The 24077-nt window shown below is 44.0% G+C and overlaps 1 protein-coding gene across 1 annotated transcript; it reads left to right on the plus strand.

Annotated features, from left to right (window-relative positions):
• The first annotated feature begins 9768 nt into the window (after positions 1 to 9768).
• Positions 9769 to 23975, plus strand: tent5bb (terminal nucleotidyltransferase 5Bb). Its single transcript, XM_063185789.1, has 2 exons — positions 9769 to 10266; positions 21320 to 23975. The coding sequence occupies exons 1-2, from the start codon at positions 10111 to 10113 to the stop codon at positions 22346 to 22348; spliced, it is 1185 nt and encodes a 394-aa protein (XP_063041859.1). The 5' UTR covers positions 9769 to 10110; the 3' UTR covers positions 22349 to 23975.
• The last annotated feature ends 102 nt before the right edge of the window (positions 23976 to 24077 follow it).

The raw sequence follows: 24077 nt of genomic DNA on the forward strand, positions 1-24077 counted from the left end.
TTTAACGGGTTAAGAGTTATGCTGTATGAAACAAATGCATTGCAGGGAAAGGACATGTTTTAAAGGGCAAGTCAAGGCACATTTTCGCATCCCTGTACAACACTTACTGTTCATCACAATCCATTTCACTTAGCTGATGCTTGTCTCCAAAGTGACTCACACTTATACAGGTATTGGTTACAGTCCCTGGAGCAGTGTGGGGTTAGGTGCCTTGCCAAGGTCACTTCAGCAGAAGTGTCAACGGTAAAAGTAAAAAAGAAGAAAAAGTAACACAGTTTCCTTCCAGCACAGGTAGCTTATCTGAGTAACCAGCCCTGTGTACTTGTCTTATGATCAACTGACTCTGCACTGGATGGACCAAGTTTTTGGTGGGTCCTTGTTAGGTTTTTAGTGCTTTACAGAAACAACACAGTCTATCTCATTGGCGTTAATGGTGTAGCAGCTATGTAATATCATGTGCTAGTGTTGTACTTACACCATGAATTTACTTTTACTTTTGACACCTCTGCAGTTCAGCCATGGATGAAGGTGTAGGGATATTCCTATTGGTCAGTACTGTATAATCCAAAGACCGCCTCCTTAAAGGTGCACTCTGTAGAATGGTGGCCAGTGTAAGTATGCTGCTCATTGAAACTTTGCTGCTTATTGCCAACTTTGATCTTTTCATGATTATTGGAGTTATCAGCTAATATTTACTAGTATGACCAAAGTGCAGTATGTTTTGCAGCGAAACACGTCCGACAGGCGGACAAAGAGTCATCCAAAAGCAGAAATATGAACAGAGTAATGCGGAAAATGGCGGAGAAGATCATGTTTTGGCCGATTTAAAGAATGCGTTTCAGACGGACAGACCGACGGACGGACACATCTAAAAAAACCTCTTTCTAGAAATTCATAATGTTGGACATCCACCATTTAATGTATGAAAAGTCCAATTTTCCCAGCGAATACTTAGAATTTGATGGTGATGGTAAGTATTCGGTAACATTTGTGAATAGGCAGCATGAATTCTGGAAAGAAAGTACAAAAAGATATTACACAGTGCATGTTTAAACTCTAATCCTGTTCTGCGTTGTGCTATGCAATGGCTTTGGCATATTCACTGTCAGACAGAGGCATACTGTACATCCGACGTGAAGACAGTAAATGTCCTGACCCATGCCACATATTCTACAAATTCACTTCAGGTACACCAATATCAAGTTTTGTCAAAGGGAATGAAGTCCCTGTGTACAGCCAAGGTCCAGTGGCTGGTGACGGTACAGTCATCAGTAATCCAGTAAAACAGGTCAGGTAACCTGTCAAGTTAGAGTCCAGCAAGCTTACAAGCCTGTTTGATTAGGATCAGATGAAATATATTAAGAAAGTAACTGTGTTTGGTTTCACAACTTTAGATTGTATCTCATTTCTTTGGCAGCCTCCTGCACACTCACCAATGAGCACCAACAGGCTTTGTGTTTCAGTGTGTTGCTAGGTAAACACTGCATATTTTGACATTTCATAACCCTCTTGCTGATAGTGACAATTGCCAGGGGCGGTTCTAGACAGGGGACAGAGTGGGCCAGGGCCCCTGTACATTTCCTCCTGGCCCCTGTTGTGGCCCCTGTGCTGAACAGCCAATGACTTAAAATATCAATTTCTAACCACAACATGATATATTTTCTGCCTTTTTATGATAGGACCGTCTACTTTTTTGTGGTGGGTATACTGTATATTTGAGAATTTTTTGAAGTGGGTATACTGTATGTTTGTGCTAAATAATGGATCAATCAATTTTAGTGGATATACTGAAATCCCTGAAATTTTGAAGTGGGTATACTCCGTATACCCGCGTTCTACTTAGACTACACCACTGGCAGTAAAGTTGTGACAGGAACAGCGGGGAGAGAGAGCGCGAGATGCTTTGGTAGATTACCTCGGGTCGGAATCAAACCCGAGTCGGTGGTGTAGCATTCGAGTGTCCAGCCTTTTCCGCCATGGTTGGGCCATGATATACATTTTTTTTTACGTTATATATTGTATTACATTTTTTTCTCATTTGCCAATGTATGTGCCGCCCTGAAAAAAGCACTGGCTCACCTTTGCCCCCCTGGTCATTTTGGTCTAGATCTTCTCGACTGCAGAAGTGTAGCCTGTGCCACTTGGCTCTCAGACTAGGTGGTCTGGAATGGATGGAAGTGTACTCTGGCTTCCCATAGAGTAGTGTTTCTCAACAGGGGCTCTACAGCCCCTTCAAAAAGGCTGAGAAGCTCTGCCCGAGAGTGTCTCTTCCATACAGTGTGAAAATATCCTCACGTGTAGGTGGGTAACCGGTGCAGAGGTGTTACATGTAAAAGTAAAAAAGAAAGAAAGACAGTTTCCTTCCAACAAAGGTAACTTATTTGAGTAGCCAGTAGACCTGTGTACTTGTCTTACAATGTGCTTGGATCAAGTTCGTGGTGGGCTTTTTGGGGTTTTAATGCTTTTCCATTACAACACAGTATCTACCCTATTAGGCACAATGGAGTAAAGGGTGTAAGGGTGTAATAATTCATTGATAGTGTATTTTGCAATTCATACATAAGACAGACACAGGAGGTCTACATTTATCACAAGAGAAAACAAAACAAAACAGAACATGACAAGAATGAGCAGATGAGTATGTGTATAACACTCTCACCATAGCAGCTGTCTCTCACCATAGCTGCTCAATTCTCCATAATCGCTGCAAACTACGTTTCCCATCTAATTGTAATCAAAAATCGTTTTAATTTTTGCTATTGCTGTAAACAACTGAACAAACCAATCCACAATCCAACCAACAAAGGTGGAAACAAAACTCCTTGATGGAGCTAAAGGATCTGGTGTCTCTCAGCTGCTGACATCAGGAAATCTGTTTTAGTGCTGGATAGAGAACTTGACAAGTCACCTGCGATGAGAGCCAATGTTGTCATACACACATGCATGCCTTTCTCAAAGATGAGGGTGGCTATGATTATAGACTGGGGAAATAGACTTCTGTTATCCATTTATCACCGTGAAGAAGGAAGTGCTCTGTCCCTGTCTGGCAGCGAGCACGTTACCTCTGCTTCATATCTCGAGACTGAGAAGAGACGCTCTGCCAATTTACTGTCTCGAGTCGGAGCCAGATAGAAATTCATTCTGCTTTGACTGGTAATTTGGCCTCCTGAGTGTTCCAAATACTTTTCTCTTGGTTGTTTCTGATGGCGCTCTGGAGAGCAGGTTTGTGGCAATGGTGCGGTGTGTATGCAAAAGCACAGTCCAGGTCTACCTCCAAACAGGTCCAGGGGTGAATTTCTCAAAACCAAAGTTGCTTACTACATTAGCTACTTTGTTGCTTTCAATGCATTTTCCCATTGGCAACTACCGAAGTTGCTAACAGGCTAACAACTTCCCTTTTGAGAAACTCACCCCAGGTTTGGCTTCCCATCATTTCTTGATGAGGATGTAAGAGGATGTAAATGTGAGGTTTAACAGAAAAGCCAATTTGTATGCACTCAGGATGCTTCTTCAAGGAGGTTTGAACTCTCTGGTTCAGTATGCTACAGAATTCCATCCATGCCCATGGAGACTAATTTCACACGATTGATCTCCGTAATCATCAGCTTTCACTTTTATATATTGGTGTAACAGTCCCGTGATTACAGATGTAGGAAAAGCCAAAATGTAGAACAGGCTTGATAAATGTGAGCATATTTACATCTCTGGGGTATACTTAACTTAAGCATCACACGCCTCAGGCTGTCCGCCCCATATGATTTATTGGATGATTATTTTAAGATCTTGTCTTATGAGACCATTTTTTACTAGAAATGGAGATGTCATCTTATGCAAAGAGTGTAGTTGCAAGCAATTGGTCCTCTTCTGGAAGACTGAAAGATGTTTTGTTCCTCAACTCACAAGTTTCATCTGTTTAGAGAAGTCATTTATTGTCTTTACATATTGATTCCTGTTATTATGCCTGGCGAACGGACGATTCCTTCAACGCACGTTTCTAAAAAGACATCAAAATTGAGACGTTTCGTAGAAGACCAGAAAACGCTTCAGAGGATGTTTCGTTCTCCACTAAGACCTACTGAACAAAACATCTTATTGGAAATCATCCGTCAATCCCTTCAGGCTGCCTATTTTGTATTATTTGTACTATTATTCGTTATTTAAAAATGTTAATAAGCTGTAGTGTTCAGTTTCCATGACTATAGGCCTACAGGAAGGCCTCCATGCCTCCACCTGCCAAAGGTATACGTACATATAACTGAAGCCATACTGTTGTCTAGTTGTCCGCCCGGAGGTGAGTCTGTAAGTCCATGTGTCCGGCCATCACAGGTTTTTTTTTAAATTTGCACAATGACTTTTGAACAGGCTCACGGATTTGCAACAAACTTGTCCGCTAAATAAACTGATTACATGTTTGACGCCAGCGCTTTCAAGATGGCCGACTTTTTAATGGGTGGATGGATTTGGAACTGCAAAATCAGCTAAATGAACTGAATCGCTTTTCAGGCCGACGCTTTTATGATGGTCAAATTTCAGGCAGGATGGCTAAATGCCAGAATCAGTATTTATTTGTTGCGTTCTTGCGGACTGCACTGCAGTGTGATTGCTGCTCCACTCTTTCCTTCTCTGTGTTGTGTTTCCTTATTCTATTTTTTGTTACAAACCTCCCTAAGGTGTTGCTTGTGTTTCTTTTTGACAGTTTATGCCTATATGAGGCTCAAGCCAGTGTTACAGAGAGGAAAATTACCTGAATTCAAGAGAGAGTGACGTTGTATACAAGATATAACATAAAACGACTCTACTAAGTGTCGAGCACTGCATTTTCTGAATGTACGTACATGTTTAAGAACTAAAGGTAGGCCTTCTTTAGGCTACAACTAACAATGTATCCTCTTTACTGTATGTTACGAGGTAACTGTGCTTGCGTAAACGGCGGCCCTCCTTCTGAAGTCTCGCACCTGTGACCTCACATCAACAATACACGCTGCCGCCAGCCAAGTGAGTTAAATAGCCAGGCTATTAGCTCACTCAGTGTGCGTTATCTTTCTTGGAGGTGTCTTTCTTGGAGGGATGGAGGCCAGGGTGCTTCCATTCGACGCCAAGCTGTGCTTGTGTTAGCTGGCATCCGTTCATGGCTGGATTGGCCATATGGCACACAGGGCATTTGCCCAGTGGACTGTTGAAGATTTTGGCCTCATCCTAATTCTCAGTCAAAAATATCAGTCCTCCTGCCACTACAGCAGGCATATAATCAGTCAGACGTAAATAAAGCATTTGCTCATATTAGATGACTAAAAATCACAGTTTGTCAGTGCCTGGGGAACAACAGATCCTACTATGAAAATGCCCTTCCCGTTTTTGTTGTTGTTGTCCCAGTCCACCCCTGTATCCGTTCCCTCCTGGCCCCTGCCTATGATGCCTGTCCACCTAATTGCGCTCTCCTTGAGGCCGCTACACAGCGGTGTCAGCCCTGCCTGGCCTGCCTTTTTCAAAGGGCCCTGGGCCTCTGCACTCGGCCAGCAGCTAATTGGCCATTTGAATAGACGCAACAGCACTCCTGAGAGCCAGCGTGGTAATGGCGTGACAGCATTAGTGGGGTACCCTCTTCCTCTTCTTTCTTTCTTTCTTTCTTTCTTTCTTTCTTTCTTTCTTTCTTTCTTTCTTTCTTTCTTTCTTTCTTTCTCCCACTTTCTATCCATCTCCCCCTCTCCTCACTTTCATTCATTACTGCTCTCTCTCTCTCTCTCTCTCTCTCTCTCTCTCTCTCTCTCTCTCCCTGCCTCACCCCCCCTCTCTCTGTCTTTGTATAGGCTACATGGGTCCAACGTGTTTATAAACACAATGTTGTGAGGAGGGCCAAGACACTGGCAGCCAACCACATGAGCTAATTTTTTGACAGACGGCAGTTTCTTACAATCAGAGGTTGAGTTGTGCGCAGCTAGTGTTGCTCAACCAGGAGAGGAAAAAAAAATGTACCCATGTATAGGGCTATGGATCACATTGGACTTTTTTCAGATTGCACATGCACACATTTGGTTTGATCATGTACTCACCCAAAATATGGGAACTCTCTCTCTCTCTCTCTCTCTCTCTCTCTCTCTCTCTCTGTGTCCCTCTCTCTTTCTCTATCTCTCTTTAATCTCTAAAGATAGTGCAGAGCAGCACGGACCTGTGGATCCATTGAAGGTTGCCAGGCCGTGACTAACTCAAGCCGAAGTATCTGTGTCTCCCCGTCTGGCATTCCTCCTCTTCACCTTGCGTATGTATATACCTCACTCTTGTTTTCCTCATCCCACCTGACATGCCCTCGTACATAACTGAGGTCTTTATCTGCCTTTATGAAAGCCTATACGTGTTTGTGTGTGTGTGGTTGTGTGCGTGTGCGAGAGAGAGAGAGAGAGAGAGAGAGAGAGAGAGATGTGTGTGTGTATGGTGTGCAGTGTTGCCAGATGTGTCTGATCAAATCCCGCCCAAAAGGTTCTCAAAAACCGCCAAAATGCGCTAAATTCCGCCCAATTTCAACAAATTGCACTGATTTCTATGGGCACAAAATTGCAGAAAAAAAAAACGCTAACTGGCAAATTTTTCCCGTTTTTACCCACAGACGGCCATCCCAAGTAGCCCAATTGAGCGGGTAAACGCCCAATCTGGCAAAACTGGTAGTGTGCACCAGGCTCCAGGTGAGTTCATTAAAGTGGAGTCTGGGGAAAGAAATATGATCGGCAGCAGTCAGACAAAAGGTGACTCTTCCCATTGGAGATCAACACCGCCTCGGCCTCCGCCTGGCCTGCATTCTCACCCTTCACAGTCAATATCGATGTCAATATTTTCCAGCCGATTTGACTAACGACGTTCCTTTATGGGAGTGTGAAAAGAAGGACCAGAAGAATAGCAATGGTTTAGGTAGCCTACATGAGACATTAAATTCAGAATGAACTCAATTTAATTGTCAATTTAATTGTCAAACTAATTTCACTGTGAAAACCTCATGTTCACCATTCAGAATTAAATGAAATTGCAATGTAAACTCCACAGAACAATTTAATCCTGAATTATTAATTCAGATATAAACATATCATGAAAACGTGGCCAATGGCCAAAAGAAGGCAACACCTTTTGCTACAATTTTGTTTTCAAGCAAATATTTGCTTGTAACAAGTAAAAATATATAACGATGAGTCATATAATCAAAAGAATTAAAATGGACTAGATTATTTTTTTTAACTTGAAACAAGAAAAGTAAGATCACACTGTTGATTAACATAATGGTTAGGGAGATGTGCTTTAGATCAGAGGGTTGCTCGTTGGAATCCCACAATTTCTTCTCCCTGCGCCTCCTTCCATGGCGGAAGTGTCCTTGAGCACCTTTGTATAGATTAAATGTGTGGTTGTTTTTGTTGTTAGTATTATCTAAGATGCATATTCATTGCTGTAGGCTACATTAATTACCAATTAATTAATTCATTTATGGACATTAGCTCTGGTTGTACCGCCTGACATCTGAGCCCAACAAAACACACACACTATGCCTCACAACCTTCTTCCTCAGGTGAAGTCAAGGAGGTCCTTTTGTTTTGTTGATTTCTGAAGTTGCTGACTAGATGTGTATACAACAATGGAGGACCAGACCACCGTCACCCCCACAGCCCTCCCCGCCTTTTGGTTATTCTTAGCCTCTTGACGTAGGTAGCTCATCACATCACCGTGATCTGCCTTGCCAACCGGCCAGTGAATGGCTGGCTAGGGGATGCAGTTGCCGGGGGAACGATATGGGTGGGTGGGGCGTGGGGGTGGGCGAGTTGGGGCTACTTAAAGCTAGACCTTTCATGAAGGCCTTTATTTTCCACCCATCCCCTTTTGCTTTTCATATTAACGCTCTGCCACCGTGGACACAAACACATGACAAGAGAGGAAAGGCAAAACGGATCCACCACACACACACACACACACGCTCGCACACACACACTGCCAATGTTTATGTTTTACGGCTTTTCTGGGCATTATTAGAATTGGAAAAACAATTATCCCCCAGGAGATAAACTATCCCCCAGACAAAAATATTGTGGTAATGTGTTATATGTTATTGTTGGTCTCTCCATTAGGCTACATGATACATAGCAGGATACATAGGAAATGACTCGTTTCCACTTTACATCTTGGGTACAAATTGGTGGTGCACTTTCAAAAGTGTCTCTTGTGAAAAAACAACCTAAACCAATAATCTAAGTTCATACCCTTACAAAAATCGACCATGGTTTACTGTGGTATTACTATGATTATCATGGTTCTACCATGGTATGTCATGATTACTCTACCTTTATGAAAATCGGCCATGGTTTTGATGCAGTAACCATGCTTTTACTTCCACATTTCATGGTGATTCTCAGTACTATCAACTAACCATAGTTCTAGTGCAGTAGTCTACTATGAAAACTAATTGTGGTTTTACCATAGATTGACCATGTATCATAGTTATTCATGGTTTTTATGGCTCCTTGCCATAAACCATGGTTCCCCCCAAACCATATATATTTTTTAAAACCATGGTCACCACCCAAAAGCTTTTTATTTTTAATACCATGGTGGTTAAACCATAGTCACGAACCATGGTTTTCGTGGTTACCCAAGAAAACATGAAACCCCTGAATAACTACATGTGAGTAGCCGTGGTGTAATGGATAGGGAGTTGGACTCTAGATCACAGGATTGCAGGTTTAAACCTTGCCCTTACCATTCCGTACACCTCCATCCATAGCTGAAGTGCCCTTGAGCAAAGCACCAAACCCCACATTGCTCCAGGGACTGTAACCAATAGCCTGCAATATCTGTTAGTCGCTTAGGATAAAAAAAAGTGTCAGCTCACAGTAATGTAATCAATAACTATTAACCATGGTCAGTTGTCAGAGTAAAACAATGATTTTTTTTTTCTTTTACAAGGGCATGGTTAAACCATGGTAAGCCCACAGTTAGTCCATGGATAAATATAGTTAAACCATTGTTGAACCATAATCAATCAATGCTTAAACCATAGTCACGAACCGTGCTCAAAAAAACGTGACAACTATGAGTAACTAAAAACCATGGTTCAGTTCTCATAGAAAACCATGGTCGATTTTTGTAAGTGTAGGCAGCTAAACAGTTTCCAGAGAGAGAGAGAGAGAGAGAGAGAGAGAGAGAGAGAGAGAGAGAGAGAGAGAGAGAGAGAGAGAGAGAGAGAGAGAGAGAGTTTGCTATACAGCACAACATATGAAACTAAAACAGTTAAACTGACTGCACTGTAATTATTTTATTCTTTTTTAGCTGCTGTCAATTCACTTTCATGTAAATTGCATCTTCAGACATAACACTTTCTCAATATTAGGCTACTTGCTTGGGGGATTGATACCTGCCTGTTGCTTTTTTATTTGAACATTCAGTAACACTGTAATAAAACATGTTGGCTATTAATAATAACCATATGGCAGTGATCCACATACACTGCGTTGTGAATGAAACAGTATTCCTTTAAAATCTGTTTTTCATCTATGTAAACATTATCAAATAGGCCTACATCTTTACTCACACAGAGTTGTCAAATTTATATCCTGGTGCTGCGACCAATGAGCGCAGTATGCTGACGCAGAAGACGTGGGCGTGCGCTCCAGGCTTCTCTTCTTATGGACGTTTGACTATTCATATAAACCTCCATTTCTCGACCAATCACTGCGTTGCTGCTGATCCCTAGTCATTTAAAGCTTTTGCACGCTTCTTTTTCACGCAGTCAAGAAGCAGACGGTCCATCGCGAGCTCGAAAGTGGACTTTGGGAGTTTAAAAAGTTAGTCACTTATCATTGTCGCCAGCTAGCATAACTTTACTGCCAGTGGGTGACAGCGGTTGTCAAGTTTGTTTTTCTTGGTTTTGACATCTTGAAGGCTAAACGTGGTTCAACGGTGATCTGTGTTGGAGTTTTTGGAATTTCATATTCGCTTTCGACAGAAGATTTTTTTATTTATTTTTTCTCCTCAGGCAGCCAGTGGCCGTTGTCATTTTGTGCTCTAGTATTTTGCCCCAAGTATCAGAGGTTTTCGTGACAGTTCCAAAGTTTTTTCTTTTTATCACGCGACCACCTCGCCATGTCCTCCGGAGATGCCTCGGAGCAAAGTCGGCGGTTCTGTGTGTTGTCATGGGAGCAGGTGCAGCGACTGGACGCGATTCTCGGGGAGAGCGTGCCTATCCACGGACGTGGGAACTTCCCCACGCTCTCCGTGCAGCCCCGACAGATAGTCCAGGTAGGTGACATAGTACACAGATGTATAGTGTTTTCTTTTCTCTTTCAGAGGTGTCTTGGAAATACAGATGGTCAATGGAAGGGTGTAAGATCATTCCTGCAGTAATTTTAACACAGCTTTAAGAAACATTTAAGTTCAATAAATCAAAAAGCAGACAGTAGGGCCTACCACAGACTATTCGACTGTCTATTTGCCTGGATAGATTGGATAATGTTGCATTTGCAGTGAATTCAATTAAAAGTTGTGCCAATGTTTAAGTGACTAGTCTAGTCAAATCCTTTCTGTCGCTTGTGTCGGTGTAGCCTTTTTCCAGGTATGAGCAAACGTCATGGATTCTGTGCGTATCAGCCATATAATTATGCCCATATAATCGATACATTTTCCTGCCTAGAGGTGGCAACGTCAGCTTCATTTTCATCCTACACTGTAACTATTTGCAAGGCAACATCTGATGCCGCCATTGGTGGCGTCATATAAATGTCAAATCGCGCATTAAGCACGCCGTCGTTAGTGTAACCATACTAACTTTATTGCATTTTAATTTGATCAAACGTGCCTCAGACATTTATGGAGCGGTGTGTGTTAGAGAAATGAAGTCGTCCAGATGATGTAATTTGCCAATTAAACAGTTTCCACTGCCTAAGTCTCGCTGCTTCCACAGTTGAAATTTCTCCGCGTTTTGAAGGGGAATGGCTTTTACGCACGTTCAGGAAAAGCGGTGGAAGTTTTCTGCGCGCCGTCTCAGAAGTTTTGGAAAAAACGTAGCCTATTGACCGAGCAAATACTTGTACCTAAAAGTTTAGTTCACTGTCAGAAGTCACGACAGATGCACTCAGCAGTTTGTTTATAATATATGTTTTAAAAAAATAAATAAAAAAACAGAAATGGAAAGAATACATCTCAAGACGGAACTGTCCAGACCCCCTACCGCCATCTGCGTTAAGCATTAGAAGGCTTTCTCAGAGGTTTGCTTCCTCCTTCCTCTGGAACGCTTGTGGAAAACTGAAAAGCGCACCAGACCCCGAAAACTTTCTCCCCACGCCAGCAATTTTCGGGGATGCTTGTGTGTGGTGGGGGTGGGGATTTTAGGGGTAGACGTTTCGAGTCGAGGGGTGGTTGCCTGGCTCGGGGATGAGAGTGAAGATGGAGGGGTTCGGGGGCTGGACAGTTTTCAGTGGCGATGTTTGTTTAGCAGAAGGCCCAGCCTCCCATATGAATATCTGGTAGCAGTGCTGCTGCATAAGTCCTTATACTAGCCTTCAGAGACACATGTACATTTCGCCTCAAAGTCAGATTTTGATCCCAGTCTTTTGCCTCTTGACAAACTGGCCTATGCCAACATTGACAATAGCAGTTCCCCCAAGTATAACATCATCAGCATACCCAGTGTATGAATTGTGTAATGGGGGGGGGGGGGGGTGTGTTACAGAATTTGTGAATAGTGGTTTGTTTAGTGTGGATACCTCAGCAGTGGCCAGTGGCCACACAGCGCCTTATCAGGTGTGGTCTTTGAAGAGGATTACCCAATTGGATCATGTAACATTGACAAAGTCTCAATGCGTCCTTAGTAGGTTTATGTGGCACTTTTGTCTGATCCGGTGATTCAGCTCACACAGGTGTGCTGAAAGAAAAACCTTTGTCAAGTTTTTGCTCCTGTTGGATCTGTTTGGCCTCCTCTCTTATATTGCTCGGATTAAAACATTCACACCAGTGTGGAATAAAACACTGTGCCTTACTGTGCACTACTGATTTTTGGCCACTGTGTCTTTATACTGCCAAGCTTTTCCAAGCTCCAAGATTTTGGCTGCTCCAATGTAGATTGTGCATTAAGGGTCTTAGTTACCCAATTTCTTAGATTACTTTCAAACACCTCTCTCTCTCTCTTTCTCTTGCTCTCTTTCTCTCTCACACACTCTCTCTCTCACTCTCTCACTCACTCACTCACTCACTCACTCTCTCTCGCCTTCTCTCTCTGTGTCTCTGGCCAGTAGAATTGCCTTGTTTGTTTGTTTTTTCTTTCTCTTTTTTTGTGGTGGAATGGTAAATTCTGGATTAGTCTCGTAACGCAAGCCTTTTGGCTTAGCCCAATGGCGGACATGGTATCACAGCGAGAGCTGAGACAGGACCAGATGCTGTTTGCCTCCTGCCCTCTCTCACCCTCTGCTTTCACTCTTTCTATCCCTCGTTTCTCTCTCTCTCTCTCTCTCTCTCTCTCTCTCTCTCTCTCTCTCTCTCTTCCTCTCTCACCCTTTGTTTTCATTCTTTCTGTCCCTCGCTTCTCTCTCTCCCTCTTGGCTTTCTCTCTTTCTATCCCTCGTTTCTCTCTATCTCTCTCTTTCTCTCTCACCCTTTGCTTTCATTCTTTCTGTCCCTCGCTTCTCTCTCTCCCTCTCGCCTTTCTCTCTTTCTATCCCTCGCTTCTCTCTCTCTCTCTCTCTCTCTCTCTCTCTCTCTCTCTCTCTCTCTCTCTCTCTCTCTCCCATCCTACTACCCTTCTACCAACCTACCTCCTCTCGTTAAGATTTCTTTCTTCCTTTTCTTTTCTCCTCCCCTTGTGTCAGTCTATCCATTTCTCTCTCTCTCTCTCTCTCTCTCTCTCTCTCTCTCTCTCTCTCTCTCTCTCTCTCTCTCTCTCTCCCTCTCTCCGCAGCCCGTAAACCAAGCCCTCAGGTAGCCTATTGTAGTCCACTGTGACCGACAAGCACACTCCACACCTCTCCAGCAGGTTGCGGATAAACAGGTTGTTCTCAGCAATGTATTATGTCTGGCAACAAAAAGGAAACGGGAAAAAGAAAACACACAACGAGCAGAATGTCCCCTGAAATCACGTTACACAGTAGCCATGCACCTTTCCCTTCCTTATCCAAGCCCAAGGAATGCATCACACAGGACCATTCAGGTTCATGTTGACATGACCACCCAACCTTTCGGAAAAAAATAAAGGAAATACCTAATAAAATTACGAAAATGGGAACTAGAAAAACAATTACATTTTTTTTCGTCCTCTGCGTGCCTGCCTACTACATGCCTGCTGCTCTTTCCAATTGGTGATTGAGACGGTTTGGATGCAAAGAGACACAGTGCCAGCCAGGGGCCTATAAGCCCTGTTCATTCATTACAGCAGGTCTTGGCAGAGCCGGCGTGCGACTGGCTGCCCAGAGTCCCCCCGAATTGGTGTCTGGGGGGCAGTGCGGCACCAGAACCGGCTGGCCCAGCTCCCTGTTACTGCAAGTAAAGCACACACACACACACGCACACACGCACACACACACACACAAATACGCTGTAAAACGGCGCGTTAAAACGGCCCCGACAATCACTCAGCAAATAAAACACGGGAAAAAGCTACGCCGCTCCCTCCGACCAAACTCAAGAGTCGGAAAACAGACGCCGTGGAAGTTGGATGGATGCATGCGGGGTGGAATGGGATGCGGGGGGAGTTGATGTGCATCGCCAGGAGGATGTCAGCACCAGACGGTCCCGTCTGTTTGCGGTTCTTTTTACTGGTCTCTTGCTCTGAGTCGTCGGAAGTTTGCTCTGTGTAGTGCCTCCCAGGTGCACTGGCCAGAGCAGCGAATTACCACATGTCTATTAGAACTGGACGTGACGCAGTGTCAGCTTTCCGATTGCCATGCCCCGGCCATTGCATTCCATTCCATTCCACTGGCATGACATACTGTCCATTCCATTGGAATACCATTATAACCAATTGTCATTCATTCCATTTTGGATTCCGTTCCATGACACTAAGCCATTTCGTTTGCAACATTCCAATTGCATTTGATGATAGTTCACGGTTCATCCTGTCAGGAAATAGTTTGCTATAACAATGCATTATCCCTTACTTGCCATTCATTCCATTTGGATTACATTTAAGTAAACACATTTATTTCTGTTTCATTACAGTATTCCCATTTCATTTGGATTACATTATAACCTATCCATTCATTACCATTCCACTATGGCCAACCTTTCACAAAGTACATTGGGATTGCAGTATAGCCAAGGTATTACAGTAATGTATATCCTGCATTACCTATGCTAAACCTCGCAGGACCCAAATACTGTTCGCCATGGTTTATGCAGAACCTTCTAGAAGAAGATATAGAGTGCCTTTAACCAAAAACGAAAAAGGATTATAATTCATTCCAAATGCAATTCACACATACAGTAGTAGAACATTTTTTTTCACTCCAACACCACACACATGCACAATTAAAGCCTTCAATCAGCGACAATTTTCTATTATGGAAACATGTGAGACGTGTAAAGCTTTTTTAATCTTTGTCAGACGCAGTGTTGCCAGATGTACGATAATTATCGTATTTGTACGGATAATTTCCTCACAAAAAGCCCCCAAAAACGATAATTTTGAGGTTTCAGTATTTTACCATCTGGCAACACTGACCAGAAGTGTTTGGTAGTCAGTTCTGTGCCATCATCAGTTTCAGAACATGGCTGGCACGCTCCGCATGTACCCGCTGCTGTTTATCCACTCCCTCATCTGGTCCCATCTGTTAATATATGATTTTTCATCTTCTTTTTCGATATTTGTACAGTTTTTATGACACCCACCATCTGGTGAAAGGCCCTACTCACCTCACTATAAACACACATCTCCCTCTTTGGAAAAGGCTGGATGAGGGCTGAGGGCTCCCAGGCTTGAAGGACAGTCATAGTGGCTTCTTCTTCTTCTTCTTCTTCTTCTTCTTCTTTTTTGTTTGAAATCCAACTCCTTGTAATGTCATCCCCGTAATTGATACCTATTGAAATTCCAGCTTGAGTAAAAAAAAAAAAAAAAACCTCGACCTCTCGTTTATGTTGGAAGCCCCTTTCACACTCAATGTCTCTTTTATGATGATGTGTCATTTTTCAGAGTAACCGATTTTCCAGAAGCAGTGTGTTTCCCCACTTTTTCCATTTCCATCTCAGAAAGGACGAGAGAGAGAGAGAGCGAGAGAGAGAGGGGAAAGAACGAAAATGAGGTTGTTGTGTCAAAGCTTAGAGTAATAGCTCTAGACGTCCAGTAGAACCATATAACCGTCTAAAAGGTGCACTGTGTAGGATGGTGGCCATAGTAGGTATTGCAACTATGCTGCTCATTGAAACTGTGCTGCCTATGGATCTTTTCATTAATCTTTTCATTAATATGCATCTTTTCATTAATATTTACTTATTAATAATAAACTATTATTATATTCACAGTAGCGGTAGTATTTTCATATTTCAAACAGCAGCTCCCCTACCACAGGCCTTGTGTAACAGTGGCTGTGGCAAGTCAAGGGATAGAGAGGTCCTCATGTGGGGCTGGGAACAAGAGGGGGGTGGAACAACATGGGCAGATTTGAACCTTATTAAAGGTGGGGTTGCAGGTTAACCATTTTATGAATACAGTTAAAATTGTTGGCCGGGGTTTATAAAGGTGATAAAGTGTCTTATTTTTCATGTTAAGCGTTGTCTTGCTGCAAGACAAGTTAAAAGAGGGAGTATGTCGCTAAGTTAGAGAAAGTCAATGGATCCGTGTAGCATGCTGCAACGGCTTACATAAAAAATAAGACACTTTACCACCTTTATAAACTCTGGCCAACGATTTTAACTGTATTAAGCCCCAAAATAGTGGCATACCTCTTTAAGCATAGGGCCTGCTGTAAGATTGTTATAGCCAGAGTGTCATTCATTTAGTTATAATGACATGTATGCAATTGATCTAGTAATGTTTTTGAGACTGAAGGGAGGAGTCGGCACCATGACATGACTGGGGGCAGGAGTAGGGGCTTGAGGAAAAAGTGAGCATCAGACTTGAAGATGGCAACAGCTGAGCAGCCCGGAAAGAAGAGGTCGATGAAGAGGAGAGGATAAAACAGAAATAGAGACGTAGGCTAAATCTCATTTCACCCCTTAGCCCTTCGCCTTTCCCATCTCCCTTCGTTTTGCGCGTTTACGTGTATGGGTAGCGCTGTCCCAATTCATGTTAAGACAGAGGGGAAGGGTTAAGGCGAAGGGCTTTCTGCTCCTTCAAATGGAGAATTTTCAGAGGCACACTTCAAACGGAGGGGTAAGACCGATGTACCCGAATGCATTGTGAATGCATTTAAAAAGAGGCTGCGCCATTAATGTCCTAATGCATGAAAGTCGAATTGAGAGGGTCCTGCAACACCATTGTCCTTTTTTAAATTGTTACCCGAGTAGTTATAAGCAGCATCGCTGGTTTAACCATAGAGGGGCTGGTTTTGAATGCTATGAGTGTCATTCCGTGTTTGTTGAAGGGGTGTCACAATTCGTAGGGGTTGCGTTTCAAGCTCTACCCCTTTCTGCTCAGTTTGTAGGGACGAGGGGCAAGGGGAAGTCATAGGTGTAGGGGTAGAAATTAGAAATAGGATTCGGCTTAGTCGTGGAGAGGGAAATGGTAGGAGGACGTTAGAGATGAATTACAGACAGGAAGGATGTGAAGACTCCACTGTTAAGATTGTACATACAGTAAGACCCATACCAGGGACATGAGACAAAGAGGTATGTGGAGTGGCACGTGACAACCTAGAGAGGCATGTGAAGATCCTCCTGGTCATGGTATCAAAGAGTTTAGTTTGTAAGCAACTGCACCTCTTCCTGAAGCATTTCCATGAAATGTCATTAATTCTGGTCAATGCATTTTTGAAAAAGATAGTTTTTGGTCTTTTAGACTTTATTAGTGACAGGATAGTCAAGAGAGACAGGAAACGTTTTTGGGGACAGAGAGAGACAGAGAGAGAGAGAGAGAGAGAGAGAGAGAGAGAGAGAGAGAGAGAGAGAGAGAGATGGGGAAAGGTTTGGCCTGAATTGAACCGGGGTGGCTGGCGTACCAGCCCAGTGCCCTCACGGTAGAGACACGGTAGAGCTCGTTCTGGTCAATGTAGAAGGGAATTTCAGCAATTACCCTACTTTTCTAGAGTGGAGAAGTTTAGTGGAGAGGCAAATGGAAATATCAAGGAGAAAACAGAAATTAGAAGTGACGTGTATTTAAGGTGAGGTGTTTTGAGCATAGACAGTGAGAGTGAGTGAGAGAGAGAGAGAGAGAGAGAGGTGAAGAGAGGAAAGTAGAGCAGCAGAGAGGGCGGGTGGGTGACATCAGTCCCAACTTATGAACAAGGACATGGGCTGGGTGCCAGGGTGTTGGCATGGGCAATGCCAGGCTTCAGTAGAGAGGCCGCCGCAGTGGAGTGGCATGAGGGGCGGTGGGATGAGGCGGGGGTGGAGAGGGGCTTGATGGGTAGCTAATGTGCCCAGGCCTGGCTGGCACACAGTCTGAACTGGGTCTTTTGCTCCACTCTCTGCCATTCACTTGGCTCGTCCCGAGGGCCGGAGAGGAAATCCAGCGTAATTTGTCCACTGTTGGGCGGCCTGTGAATCACTCACACAGACGCACACACAATCACTGACACACACTTGTGTTTGTGGGAGCGCACACGCACACGCGCGCGCACACACACACACACACACACACACACAGTCACAAAAACACACACACACACACACACACACACAAACACACACACACACACACACACACACACACACACACACACACACACACAGTCATAAACACACACACACACAGACACAGACACACAAACACACACACACACACATTTGGAAATGGGAACACTAGGAGGAACATTAAGCCCATATCCCGCTGGGAGACACTTGTCCCCTTTTTTTCTGGAATGGGGTTAAGGTTGGGGGGGGTGGGGTGGGGTGGGGGTAAGTAGAACCCATTCACATTCTGAATGTGTGTCTTTGTACTGTGAAAGGAATGACTGGAAGGAAGCTTTTTTTCAAAATGGTTTATTCCCACTAAACTAGAGAATACTGTAAATGCAGGATGTTTTGGCACAAAAAAATACAAAACCGGTAAATGTCAGAGAGAGAAAAGAGCTTATTTAAAGATCATCGCTGTCAACACAGAAATCATGTTTAGAGAACACAGGCTGTAGCATAGGCCTAACCATCACCCATTTGTCAAATCGTGCTTATTCTGTCTTCTAGGTTGAAATCTTAGTCATTTGGAATGGGCTACATTGGAAGGTTGCCAATATGTGCTAATGCTAGCTGCTCAAAGGTTGTCAGTGTTAGCATCCATCCAACAATTTTTGACGTGGGAACTGTTTTTTTTATTATTTGAATGAAGTTTACTAACTGGTCGTTTAAAACTTTTATTGAACCACAGGGAGTAGCCGAGTTAAAAGTAAAAGGGAAGGCTATTCGAGGATTTGGCCTCGTTACCTGTCTCCCTCTGTAACTTGATATTGGAGAATGATGTAAGAGTCTACCCAGCTATTATAGCGTTTCTCAAGATACAAGGAGTTTTAAATTTAGCATCTTAAAATATGATATGAGAAACACAACTCCTTGTTGGCCGATAAGGTAGACGTTTGTGTTGGCTTAAAAATAAGAGAAAATTATAAGATTTATTGTGAAAGTGCTCGATATGAGACAGTAGTAAAAAGTAAAAAATATTAAATGGACCGTGCAGGGAAATCTTAGGCTGTCATAAAAGGCTTGGGGTCAGATGGAGGTTTTCTGCTGAAAAATAGCCTCTAAGTTCAGGTCGGGTGAAAATGGCCCTAAAACTTCTTCCTTTCCAAGTACTTCGTTTTATGGCTGCAGTACAGTTACCTTAGAGTCGGCCTGGTAAAGAGATGGAGCTCTGTCCTCTTCCATCTTTCACATTGACTAAAGATTGGAACAGGTGGCTCGCTCGGTGTGCGTGTGAGTGTGTGCATGTGTGTGTGTGTGTGTGTGTCAGCGAGAGAGAGAATGTGTGGAGTGTTATCTCTGCTTTATTACAAAATCTCTGGACACTCCTAAAAGAAATTACTGTACAGTTACTGTACATACAACTTAGCTTTGTACTAGAGATGCACCGGATCCTGATTTTTAGGATCCTGCTGGATACCGGATCCACTGCTTAAGATCCTGCCGGATCCGGAACCGGATACCGGATTCTACGAAAGGGTTGAAACACATAGCCTACTCGCACACGTGGGCCCTATTTATTGCGTTAGCTCAAACTATTTTGACTAAAAAGCCTCGGCTACCGGATCCTGGATCCTGGATCCGGATCCTGTGAAAAACCCTATTATCCTGCCGGATCCAGAACCGGATCTTGGATCCGGTGCATCTCTACTTTGTACACTACCATGACTTGAATGAATGAGAGCTTTCGCAGAGATACTTTACTGGAGACATGTTCTCCAGAAGGTATTTTTCCTTTCTTTTCCAGCAGTGTTTTAAGATCCATGTTTGAAGAAACGGAACTTTTGAAGGACCTTGACACTCTCCCATACCTTGATTTCCATGATCTACAATGGGAATTTCCACTGGCTTTAACTCCAACTCTGTTGATAATGTTCTCTCATTTCTAGTATTTCGATGGTGTTGGAGAGAGCAGAGCAGGCAGTTCAATGCACTTGTAGTGATACAAATCAAGTAATCACATGAAAGAAAATAATTGTGTCATAAAAAATAGAGTTTCTGGCTTCCTCAGTTCTCATCTTGAGCTCTCCTGGCCACAGGTTCCCCCTTCTCCGCTATAATTTCCCTGCTTTGGATTTGCTTCTTACAGTAGTGGACCTCATTAATCCCTGTCCTATTACAGTGTCACACAGACTACTAGCTCAGCCACTGTACTTGAATGTCTTAAAGCCTGGCTCAAACTACACGACTAGCGATTGTGTGTCCGATTTTGGCGTCGGGGTGCACCGCACACTAGAAGAGAATCGCAACTGTCAATCTTGTCGCTGCTCGCAGCCACCCAGACAATGCCCAACGTTCTATTTCCAGTCGCAAATATCAAACACTGTTTGATTTCTACGATTTGCGATCGGCGACTCTTTGAGCTGCCAAAGTTCTATCTCAGAACGTCGCTCACGACGAGGAAATCTTTCCCGACAATCGCTTGCGATGGTCCTGGGGGGTAACGTTCCAGCGATTGTCGTAGAGGGGTTTTCAGCCGAGAATCGGCGCGATAGTCGTGTAGTTTGAGCCTGGCTTAACTGTCTGTCTGGCTGACAGAATCCTTCCCTCATCACCTCCTCTTGTCTCACATGTGTCAATGGCACCATTATTTTTTTCCATGCTATTTTTAAAAAGCCTCATGCCTGCTGCTGACTTATTTTGAACGATGTGCAATCTGTAATATGGGTCAGAAATAGAAGACTATAATGGGTGTCTGGGACCAGAGGGAGCAGTCTGCTCTTACACTGAATCATCATTCACTGACATTGGACTGTTAGGGAGGGGAAAAGACATTTCTGTTACAAAACTCTAGTCAAATACATGAATGATTTCTTGCCTGGTTCGTAAAGTCAGACGTGGGACAGAAGGTCACTTTTAGTATTTGCAGATAGTCATAATAACTTTGAAATGACTGGTAATTTCACGCATATATTTTTGGTTGATTCCTGCACTTTCTTATGCCAGGCGGGAGCAGTGGAATTTTCTGTTTGTATTTTTGTGAATGACACATTTCATGCAGTGTGGAAAAGGGGAACAGTTGAAGAAAAGACAGCTGTTTTATGGAATCATATGGTATTATATGGGCTTGGAATTTGTACAAAAAACATAAAAGTTGAAGTTACATTCAACCCTTTTACTTTAGCACATTTTAATGGTAAAAGGCAGCTTTTCGATCATCAGGCCTGATGAAGGTCTGATGGGATCGAAACATTTGCCTTGTCTCTTAAAAATGAAATGTGGTTTTTGGAGGCAAAACAGTGTGCAGAGTACCTTCCCTAAAATCCCTGCTTACGCCTGCCCAGCACCTGTGTTTATTATTTTGTCGGTGCATTTTTAATGTGCACTCCATGTGACTAGTGGATTCATATGGAATGATATGGGCTTGGAAAGGATCCAAAATGCATAAAGGTTCAGCTTCTGCAGCCCTGCAGCACATGTCAGAAAGTGTCCAAAAAGCATAAAAGCGTCAGTGTCCTTCATTGCTGCACTTCAGCACATGTCAACAGCACTCAAGTCACATCTCCTCTCTCTCTCTCTCTCTCTCTCTCTCTCCTCTCAGGTGGTCCGGGCGCGACTGGAGGAGCGGGGTGTGATCGTTCGAGACGTGAAGCTGAACGGTTCGGCGGCGAGCCACGTGCTGCACCAGGACACAGGCCTCGGCTACAAGGACCTGGACCTGATCTTTGGCCTGCCCCTGGCTGACGACAAGACCTTCCGGCTGGTCAAGGACGTGGTCATGGACAGCCTGCTGGACTTCCTCCCCGCGGGCGTGAGCCGCGACCGCATCACGCCTCTGACGCTCAAGGAGGCCTACGTGCAGAAGATGGTGAAGGTGTGCAAGGACACGGACCGCTGGAGCCTGATCTCGCTCTCCAACAACACGGGCAAGAACGTGGAGCTGAAGTTCGTGGACTCCCTGCGGCGGCAGTTCGAGTTCAGCGTGGACTCCTTCCAGATCGGCCTGGACTCGCTGCTGCTGTTCGACCGCTGCTCCGAGACACCCATGTCCGAGAGCTTCCACCCGACCGTGCTGGGCGAGAGCATGTACGGCGACTTCCAGGAGGCGCTGGGCCACCTGCGCTGCAAGACCATCGCCACGCGCAGCCCCGAGGAGATCCGCGGCGGCGGCCTGCTCAAGTACTGCCACCTGCTGGTGCGGGGGTTCCGGCCGGCCTCCGAGGCACAGATGAAGACGCTCCAGCGCTACATGTGCTCGCGGTTCTTCATCGACTTCCCCGACATCGCCGAGCAGCAGCGCAAGCTGGAGGCCTACCTGCAGAACCACTTTGTGGGCATGGAGCACAAGCGCTACGAGTGCCTGGTGATGCTGCGGCGGGTGGTGGACGAGAGCACCGTGTGCCTGATGGGCCACGAGCGCCGCCAGACGCTAGCGCTCATCTCCGCGCTGGCGCTGCGGGCGCTGGCCGAGCAGAACGCCATACCCGCCGTGCCCAGCATCACCTGCTACTACCAGCCGGCGCCCTACGTCAGGGACGTCAACTTCAGCAACTATTACGTGGCGCACGTGGCACAGTCGCCCGTCCACAGCTGCAGCAGCAGCTATCAGACTTGGTTGCCATGCCGCTGATGACTGGAGAGAGGAGTACGGAGGAGAGAGTGACTTTGGAAAGCCGCAGCAGCAGGAACCAGACTGGGTTACCATGCCGCTGATGATGATGATGATGGATGGGATGGGGAAGGACAGAGAGAAAGGAGGCTGTGGACAGCTGCAACAGAAGCATCTCCCAGATGTGGTTGCCATGCCATGCTGATGGAACTGAGGCAGAGACGAGAGCAAGAGCGAACGATAAAGTGACAACTTAGCAGAGAAAACTGAACGAAAAAAAAGCCTGGGGTGCATTTCTCGAAACCAAAGTTGCTTACTACATTTGCTACTTTGTTGTTTTCAATGCATTTTCCCATTGGCAACTACCCAAGTTGCTAACAGGCTAACAACTTCTCTTTTGAGAAATGCACCCCTGAATTTGAATGGGGGAAAGAACTGTGTTTTTGCTTGTGTGTGAGTGTTTGTCTATTTTTTTTGTATGTTTTGTCTGTGTGCGTGTTTTTGTCTGTGAGAACACACGAGAGACTCAAAGAGAGAAAGGAGAGAGAGGGATGGAACGATGAGGAAAAAAACAGACTAAAATGCTTCGAGGCTGTTAGTTTTTCTCTTATGTATAGAGGGGTCTTAGTAGACGATCCAGTCCATGTGTAGCTTTGTGGAAGTTAAAGTGTGATGCCATATAAGGACGGAGGAGACAAAAAAAAACAGAAAGGGAGTAAGGAAAAATAATAAAAAAAACATTGAATTTATGTATTTTTTATTTCTTTCCACATCTTGATGTCACCCACCCCACTAAGTTATAAAAACGAACACTGCTGTAAATTTGAATCGAGCCATTGTTAAGTCGTTTCTTTTTTTCTCTTCATGTTCTCTTAAGATGTCGTTATGTAAAAAAAAAAGACAGAAAGGGAAACGAGTGAACGGATGGTCAAGTGTTGGGTGCAAAGGGACGATGCTAAAGCACTTTTCTTACTGCCTTCTGGATTTGGTGTAACATGTTATACTGCGTTCAGACCAAAAACGTCTTAAAGCTGTAAAATCGCCCAAAGTAGCCTAATTCACTTTGAATGGAGACGATTGACCGCAGTGACTAAACGTTGGTGATGAGAACGACTTTTAAACTTCGCACAAGCGAGTATGACGTGTTTTGTCTCTAAAACACTGTTAATAAATCAGAATGCAGCAATGACAGCATATCCTTTGAATGGATTAGTGACATTGAATGTTCACGCCATGAGCTACTTAAGAGACGAAAGTGAACAGAATTATTTGGCAGCTGTATTTCACCAGCTACAATAGCGATTTTACAGCTTCAGTCGCTTGTATTCTGAATGCAGCATAAAAAACAATGTATGGTTGCTTTAGCAAAAATGTATATAAGTTATAACCTTTAATGGATCGTTCTGTCCTTGACCAAGAGAGAGAAGACGGCTCAGAGGGCTGAGTTCTGTTCTGACTGTGGTTGCATTTACACTTCTTTTTTTTTATTTTGAAGAACTGAGGACCAAAGAAATTTCCTTGTAAAAGTGGAATGTTGCTTTTGTTGCCTCCCAAGTGCCTGAGACCGACATGGTAAAAAAAAACAAAAAAACTGTACATTATTTGTATGTAAATTAAAAAAAAAACTTGTCAGAAATTTTGAAACCTTCATGCATCTCTATTGTGCGTTCTTCACTGGTGTTGGTGCATTTGGTTCGTTTGTGAAAGCTGGAATAGTTATTTTTACATGGCAGAAAAGTAAACACTGCAG

The sequence above is a fragment of the Engraulis encrasicolus genome, chromosome 20 (genome assembly GCF_034702125.1).
Source record: "Engraulis encrasicolus isolate BLACKSEA-1 chromosome 20, IST_EnEncr_1.0, whole genome shotgun sequence".
In the NCBI taxonomy this organism is placed as follows: Eukaryota; Metazoa; Chordata; class Actinopteri; order Clupeiformes; family Engraulidae; genus Engraulis; species Engraulis encrasicolus.

What these genes read in the sequence shown, in the direction of transcription:
- tent5bb (XM_063185789.1), top strand. Translation starts at nt 10,111, where the DNA reads ATGTCCTCCGGAGATGCCTCGGAGCAAAGTCGGCGGTTCTGTGTGTTG. An exon ending in AGCCCCGACAGATAGTCCAG is followed by an intron (nt 10,267 to 21,319) that starts GTAGGTGACATA and finishes CTCTCCTCTCAG; the next exon opens with GTGGTCCGGGCGCGACTGGA.